At 39.0% G+C, this 9,049-nt stretch overlaps 1 protein-coding gene across 1 annotated transcript; it reads right to left on the bottom strand.

Moving 5' to 3' along the window:
- Positions 1-758: 758 nt before the first annotated feature.
- Positions 759-3,288, bottom strand: LOC135955810 (uncharacterized). The gene is made up of 2 exons (XM_065506175.1): positions 3,189-3,288; positions 759-3,119 (listed from the first exon to the last, which is right to left on the bottom strand). Exons 1-2 carry the CDS (start codon positions 3,189-3,191, stop codon positions 948-950), a joined length of 2,175 nt encoding a protein of 724 aa, XP_065362247.1. The 5' UTR covers positions 3,192-3,288; the 3' UTR covers positions 759-947.
- Positions 3,289-9,049: the final 5,761 nt, after the last annotated feature.

Here is a 9,049-nt window from a genome sequence, read left to right as displayed (position 1 = left end):
CCAAAAAGACCATGTTACCAAGATCTAGACTGTCATGGTCTCGGAAATGTTATTCTGGACACGAAGTAATCATGGAAACTGAACATACAACACTGGGTCAAAATGGATAAAATTACTCAATATAACTGTCGCAAGGAGTTCGGTATAAAAAGCTTTAAATGCCATAAGTATATGTAGTTTCACTATTGCTTACAAATATTAAAACGTGACTTCACACACTATTTTCAGAAGACTGTAAGGCTGTCAAGAAAATGTGGAAAATGTGTAAAAAGTAATATGCAACTCCTGAGTTAATAAGCTCTTCTAATACTGGTTGTATATTGGTGCAAGTAACACAATAAAACCAAATACAATGGTGTTAAATCGCATAAGGGAGTTATCAATTTCATTAAACCCAAGATAATCCACATTTTCTTGAAATATATCAACTGTTTGTGAAGTTTGCCACCATCTTTGGATTGTTTTGATGATTTAAATGATCAAGAGTCTTTTGTACTTGACTTAAATTAATCTTTAATTAATTTAATTTTACGTAAATAGCTAGACCTACTCTAATAGGTCTAGCTATTTACGTAAAATTCCAACTCCTTTCAACGGCGTGAGATTGACTAATTTGTCTCATTTTAAACTGATAAATTTAAGATTTCCTTATACTTGTTGTCTCACTGAATCGTTCTGCAATAACTCACAGTTATTAATTGCAGTTATTGCAGTTATTGCAGTTATTAACGCTACCAATAATAAATCACTAAAACTCATTGTTATATATTTCGTAAAAACATTGACTTTTTTTTATTTTCATAAACTACGGAAAATATCTAAGTCCTATAATTTTAACAATTCTTTCAGTACTTATAAGATACGTCACATTATTATTAATTTGGTTTAATTTTTGACCATTATTTAGATATACATATTTATTCCAACACGCTTAGTTCGTAAGAAATTTATTTGAAGAAAGCGCCATGGGGTTGGGGATAGTCGTAACCTTTACCATTGGTGCTGGATACATGAACATTGGAAGCATCACCATACGATCCAGAAAAGCCGGAATAAGTGTCATCATCAGAGGAGCCGCTGGAGTAAGATGAAGCGGGGGCGGAAGCAGCACCGTATTGAGATGAACTGACAGTAGAGTAAGAAGAAGCAGGTGCAGAAGCAGAACCGAAATGAGAGGAACTGCCAGTTGAGTAAGATGAAGCGGGGGCAGAAGCAGCACCGTATTGAGAGGAGCTGCCGGTAGAGTGTGAGGTTGCTGCTGGTGACAAGTATTCACGAGAAGGAGAGGAACCAGCAGTAGTGCCAAAGGAATCAAAGGAAGAATAGGAGGCAGAAGGAGCTGAAGCAGCATGATGGGAGCCACTTGATCCATGACCAGAGCTGCCAGAGCCGTGACTGGAACCATGGTGAGAACTACCGGAGGAGAAAGAGCTGGAACCGTGTCCTGAGCTTCCGGAGGTGGATCCATGATGGGGAGCACCTGATGAAGAACCATGACCAGAGCTGCCAGAGCCGTGACTGGAACCATGGTGAGAACTACCGGAGGTGAAAGAGCTGGAACCGTGTCCTGAGCTTCCGGAGGAGGATCCATGGTGGGAGCCACCTGATGAAGATCCATGACCAGAGCCGGAGCTACCGGTGGAGGATCCATGGTGGGAGCTACCGCTGGAGTGAGAGCCAGATGCGGGTGGAATATATTCACGGTTAACAGCAGCACCGTGGTGAGAGCTGCCACTGGAGAATGAACCAGATGATCCAGAAGAAGCACCATGGTGAGAACTTCCGGAAGAATGTCCAGCACCTGAAGAACCAGAACCAGAACCGAATCCACTGCCAGAAGAGTGTCCAGCACCTGAAGAACCGGAACCGAATCCGCTGCCTGAAGAGTGACCTACACTACCGTGAGATGATGAAGAGTGACCGCTAGCACCGCCGGAAGAGTGACCAGCAGAACCACCGAAACCGCCTGAAGAGTGACCAGCCGAACCACCGAAACCACCAGATGAGTGACCACCGGAGGAGTGACCTACACTACCGTGAGACGATGAAGAGTGACCGCTAGCACCGCCGAAGCCACCGGAAGAGTGACCGCCAGCAGAGTGACCAACACTACCGTGAGATGATGAAGAGTGACCGCTGGAACCGCCAAATCCGCCTGAAACACCACCGGAAGAGTGACCACTGGCACCGCCGAATCCACCAGAAGAGTGACCGCCAGCAGAGTGACCAGCAGAACCACCGAAACCACCAGATGAGTGACCAACACTACCGTGAGATGATGAAGAGTGACCGCTGGAACCGCCAAATCCGCCTGAAGCACCACCGGAAGAGTGACCACTGGCACCGCCGAATCCACCAGAAGAGTGACCACCGGAGGAGTGACCTACACTACCGTGAGATGATGAAGAGTGACCGCTGGAACCGCCAAATCCGCCTGAAGCACCACCGGAAGAGTGGCCACTAGCACCGCCGAATCCACCAGAAGAGTGACCACCTGAGGAGTGACCTACACTACCGTGAGATGATGAAGAGTGACCGCCAAATCCGCCTGAAGCACCACCGGAAGAGTGACCGCTGGAACCACCGAATCCACCAGATGAGTGACCACCTGAGGAGTGACCTACACTACCGTGAGATGATGAAGAGTGACCGCCAAATCCGCCTGAAGCACCACCGGAAGAGTGACCGCTGGAACCACCGAATCCACCAGAAGAGTGACCACCAGATGAGTGACCTACACTACCGTGAGATGATGAAGAGCCGCCGAATCCACCCGAAGAGTGTCCGCTAGCACCACCAAATCCACCGGAAGAGTGACCACCAGCACCACCAGAAGTGTGACTTACACTACCGTGTGTTGATGAGTGACTGCCAGCACCGCCAAAGCCACCAGCATCACCGAAACCACCTGAAGAGTGACCAACACTGCCATAAGAAGACGATGTCTGGCTAGCACTTCCGTAACCACCAGCACCGCCCGATGAGTGTCCACCGTGGGACGATGAGCCAGCAGAGCTGCCATCAGCGAATGGTGGTGAACCTTCAGGATAATTATATCCTAATTCTGAAACATCAGCTACCACAACAGCCACCAAGGCCAAACCAATCAAAAACAATTTCTGAAATGAAATAATGAATCTATTTTTAACTCCATTGCAACAAATTTAACAGAAAAATCCCGCACTTACCATTTTGTTTAGCGTTATTATTCCAATTGTGGTCAAATGCTAAATAATGTCATGTTCGTGAAATGTTAAAGTTTTTATATAAATACGTTAAACTTTTAAGTTAATAATTTTTGACAAAGTCTTCGTCACCACATCTCATAAAATATTCTCTTCTGTCATATTCTGGTTGAATTCTTATTATTTTTTTTGTTTTTGTTATTATTGTTCTAGTGATACAAGTTTCTTTTAACCACAACATCAATTGAAAACATCTCTCTTTGGCCTAAACATCTTATTTATATTTGCCTCCTCTTGCTGTCGCTACTCCTCCTCCACCTGTGTAATTGTAGCGGTTGGATGTGATTCTAATACATTCCTAATGCTGTTTTTTAAATAAATCTTTTTGTATGTTTAAATGTGTCTGTGTGATGTTTTTTAATGTAGCTAATTATATAAATTACCTGTTGTTGTCATCCTTATTATATATTGTTGAGTTGTTTTTGTTTGTACGTATCTCTGTTGGTTTGTTCTACCTGTTTTTAATTTCATTGTATTCATTTTAATGAATTTTTTCTTCTTCTGCTGGGGATACTAGTAACATTTTGAATTGTTGTTTTTTTAATTTCATTGTATTCATTTTAATGAATTTTTTCTTCTTCTGCTGGGGATACTAGTAACATTTTGAATTGTTGTTGGGTTATGAAGATTAAGTTTTATTTATTGTTTGTCAGTGCTACCAAAAATATGTTAAATATTTAAACATTTGTTTAAATGTTTAATGGCAAAACGTACTTTATTTATGTTGTATTGTTTTGTTAAGGTCATGAGTACCCTCAAATCAGAGGAGTTCATAAATCTCCTTTCTGCGAAAAGAGAGCTTAGATAAATATGTTTAAAACCTTTAGTGCGGTTTTAAAATTTCAGGCTAGAGCTTAAAAGCCACGATGATTAATATCTATTTAAATGCAAATGATGGATTCTGTTTAATTTGCTCGGGGAATATTTATTGATTCTTGTTAAACATAACTATTCATTAAGTCAATGTGAAGCAAACAATTTAGTAAGTTGTGACATTTGATTGGCAGCTGATAGAATTCGCTGGCACAAGCTTCACAATCGTCGATTTAAAAAAAAAAATCGTACATAATTTCGCTTAAATTGTAAGATCTAGATATGCTACAGAAGGAGTGTTCAGAACCCCTGTTTTATAATAAAGTTCCACCACCTGAAAAGTGCCAAATCTTTTTGAATGAACAGGAACAGTAATCATTCAAAAGTGTGAGGAAAATATTAAAAAGCAACGAGACTTGCTTTGGATGCTAAAAAGGTTAAACGATGTAAAGTTGTTCCTATAAAATCCAAAAGGCTGTGTGACCAGAATTTTCTTGAAAGCGATTGGTGTAACATTAACTAATTAAATATTTGGAGAAAGAATGCAGGACCTTCGACAACAAAATAATATCGTCATCTTGCCTGCAAAGAGGCCTATGAGTTTATTAAAACTTGAGCTGAACTAGAACTAAACTAGAACTAAACTAGAACTGAACTAGAACTAAACTAGAACTGAACTAGAACTGAACTAGAACTGAACTAGAACTGAACTAGAACTGAACTAGAACTGAACTAGAACTGAACTAGAACTGAACTAGAACTGAACTAGAACTGAACTAGAACTGAACTAGAACTGAACTAGAACTGAACTAGAACTGAACTAGAACTGAACTAGAACTGAACTAGAACTGAACTAGAACTGAACTAGAACTGAACTAGAACTGAACTAGAACTGAACTAGAACTGAACTAGAACTGAACTAGAACTGAACTAGAACTGAACTAGAACTGAACTAGAACTGAACTAGAACTGAACTAGAACTGAACTAGAACTGAACTAGAACTGAACTAGAACTGAACTAGAACTGAACTAGAACTGAACTAGAACTGAACTAGAACTGAACTAGAACTGAACTAGAACTGAACTAGAACTGAACTAGAACTGAACTAGAACTGAACTAGAACTGAACTAGAACTGAACTAGAACTGAACTAGAACTGAACTAGAACTGAACTAGAACTGAACTAGAACTGAACTAGAACTGAACTAGAACTGAACTAGAACTGAACTAGAACTGAACTAGAACTGAACTAGAACTGAACTAGAACTGAACTAGAACTGAACTAGAACTGAACTAGAACTGAACTAGAACTGAACTAGAACTGAACTAGAACTGAACTAGAACTGAACTAGAACTGAACTAGAACTGAACTAGAACTGAACTAGAACTGAACTAGAACTGAACTAGAACTGAACTAGAACTGAACTAGAACTGAACTAGAACTGAACTAGAACTGAACTAGAACTGAACTAGAACTGAACTAGAACTGAACTAGAACTGAACTAGAACTGAACTAGAACTGAACTAGAACTGAACTAGAACTGAACTAGAACTGAACTAGAACTGAACTAGAACTGAACTAGAACTGAACTAGAACTGAACTAGAACTGAACTAGAACTGAACTAGAACTGAACTAGAACTGAACTAGAACTGAACTAGAACTGAACTAGAACTGAACTAGAACTGAACTAGAACTGAACTAGAACTGAACTAGAACTGAACTAGAACTGAACTAGAACTGAACTAGAACTGAACTAGAACTGAACTAGAACTGAACTAGAACTGAACTAGAACTGAACTAGAACTGAACTAGAACTGAACTAGAACTGAACTAGAACTGAACTAGAACTGAACTAGAACTGAACTAGAACTGAACTAGAACTGAACTAGAACTGAACTAGAACTGAACTAGAACTGAACTAGAACTGAACTAGAACTGAACTAGAACTGAACTAGAACTGAACTAGAACTGAACTAGAACTGAACTAGAACTGAACTAGAACTGAACTAGAACTGAACTAGAACTGAACTAGAACTGAACTAGAACTGAACTAGAACTGAACTAGAACTGAACTAGAACTGAACTAGAACTGAACTAGAACTGAACTAGAACTGAACTAGAACTGAACTAGAACTGAACTAGAACTGAACTAGAACTGAACTAGAACTGAACTAGAACTGAACTAGAACTGAACTAGAACTGAACTAGAACTGAACTAGAACTGAACTAGAACTGAACTAGAACTGAACTAGAACTGAACTAGAACTGAACTAGAACTGAACTAGAACTGAACTAGAACTGAACTAGAACTGAACTAGAACTGAACTAGAACTGAACTAGAACTGAACTAGAACTGAACTAGAACTGAACTAGAACTGAACTAGAACTGAACTAGAACTGAACTAGAACTGAACTAGAACTGAACTAGAACTGAACTAGAACTGAACTAGAACTGAACTAGAACTGAACTAGAACTGAACTAGAACTGAACTAGAACTGAACTAGAACTGAACTAGAACTGAACTAGAACTGAACTAGAACTGAACTAGAACTAGAACTGAACTAGAACTGAACTAGAACTGAACTAGAACTGAACTAGAACTGAACTAGAACTGAACTAGAACTGAACTAGAACTGAACTAGAACTGAACTAGAACTAGAACTGAACTAGAACTGAACTAGAACTGAACTAGAACTGAACTAGAACTGAACTAGAACTGAACTAGAACTGAACTAGAACTGAACTAGAACTGAACTAGAACTGAACTAGAACTGAACTAGAACTGAACTAGAACTGAACTAGAACTGAACTAGAACTGAACTAGAACTGAACTAGAACTGAACTAGAACTGAACTAGAACTGAACTAGAACTGAACTAGAACTGAACTAGAACTGAACTAGAACTGAACTAGAACTGAACTAGAACTGAACTAGAACTGAACTAGAACTGAACTAGAACTGAACTAGAACTGAACTAGAACTGAACTAGAACTGAACTAGAACTGAACTAGAACTGAACTAGAACTGAACTAGAACTGAACTAGAACTGAACTAGAACTGAACTAGAACTGAACTAGAACTGAACTAGAACTGAACTAGAACTGAACTAGAACTGAACTAGAACTGAACTAGAACTGAACTAGAACTGAACTAGAACTGAACTAGAACTGAACTAGAACTGAACTAGAACTGAACTAGAACTGAACTAGAACTGAACTAGAACTGAACTAGAACTGAACTAGAACTGAACTAGAACTGAACTAGAACTGAACTAGAACTGAACTAGAACTGAACTAGAACTGAACTAGAACTAGAACTGAACTAGAACTAGAACTAGAACTAGAACTGAACTAGAACTGAACTAGAACTGAACTAGAACTGAACTAGAACTGAACTAGAACTGAACTAGAACTGAACTAGAACTGAACTAGAACTGAACTAGAACTGAACTAGAACTGAACTAGAACTGAACTAGAACTGAACTAGAACTGAACTAGAACTGAACTAGAACTGAACTAGAACTGAACTAGAACTGAACTAGAACTGAACTAGAACTGAACTAGAACTGAACTAGAACTGAACTAGAACTGAACTAGAACTGAACTAGAACTGAACTAGAACTGAACTAGAACTGAACTAGAACTGAACTAGAACTGAACTAGAACTGAACTAGAACTGAACTAGAACTGAACTAGAACTGAACTAGAACTGAACTAGAACTGAACTAGAACTGAACTAGAACTGAACTAGAACTGAACTAGAACTGAACTAGAACTGAACTAGAACTGAACTAGAACTGAACTAGAACTGAACTAGAACTGAACTAGAACTGAACTAGAACTGAACTAGAACTGAACTAGAACTGAACTAGAACTGAACTAGAACTGAACTAGAACTGAACTAGAACTGAACTAGAACTGAACTAGAACTGAACTAGAACTGAACTAGAACTGAACTAGAACTGAACTAGAACTGAACTAGAACTGAACTAGAACTGAACTAGAACTGAACTAGAACTGAACTAGAACTGAACTAGAACTGAACTAGAACTGAACTAGAACTGAACTAGAACTGAACTAGAACTGAACTAGAACTGAACTAGAACTGAACTAGAACTGAACTAGAACTGAACTAGAACTGAACTAGAACTGAACTAGACCTGAACTAGAACTGAACTAGAACTGAACTAGAACTGAACTAGAACTGAACTAGAACTGAACTAGAACTGAACTAGAACTGAACTAGAACTGAACTAGAACTGAACTAGAACTGAACTAGAACTGAACTAGAACTGAACTAGAACTGAACTAGAACTGAACTAGAACTGAACTAGAACTGAACTAGAACTGAACTAGAACTGAACTAGAACTGAACTAGAACTGAACTAGAACTGAACTAGAACTGAACTAGAACTGAACTAGAACTGAACTAGAACTGAACTAGAACTGAACTAGAACTGAACTAGAACTGAACTAGAACTGAACTAGAACTGAACTAGAACTGAACTAGAACTGAACTAGAACTGAACTAGAACTGAACTAGAACTGAACTAGAACTGAACTAGAACTGAACTAGAACTGAACTAGAACTGAACTAGAACTGAACTAGAACTGAACTAGAACTGAACTAGAACTGAACTAGAACTGAACTAGAACTGAACTAGAACTGAACTAGAACTGAACTAGAACTGAACTAGAACTGAACTAGAACTGAACTAGAACTGAACTACAACTGAACTAGAACTGAACTAGAACTGAACTAGAACTGAACTAGAACTGAACTAGAACTGAACTAGAACTGAACTAGAACTGAACTAGAACTGAACTAGAACTGAACTAGAACTGAACTAGAACTGAACTAGAACTGAACTAGAACTGAACTAGACCTGAACTAGAACTGAACTAGAACTGAACTAGAACTGAACTAGAACTGAACTAGACCTGAACTAGAACTGAACTAGAACTGAACTAGAACTGAACTAGAACTGA

The sequence above is a fragment of the Calliphora vicina genome, chromosome 3, assembly GCF_958450345.1.
Source record: "Calliphora vicina chromosome 3, idCalVici1.1, whole genome shotgun sequence".
In the NCBI taxonomy this organism is placed as follows: Eukaryota; Metazoa; Arthropoda; class Insecta; order Diptera; family Calliphoridae; genus Calliphora; species Calliphora vicina.
The sequence above is the reverse complement of the archived record's forward strand: the minus strand, read 5'-3'. Positions and strand labels throughout refer to the sequence as shown.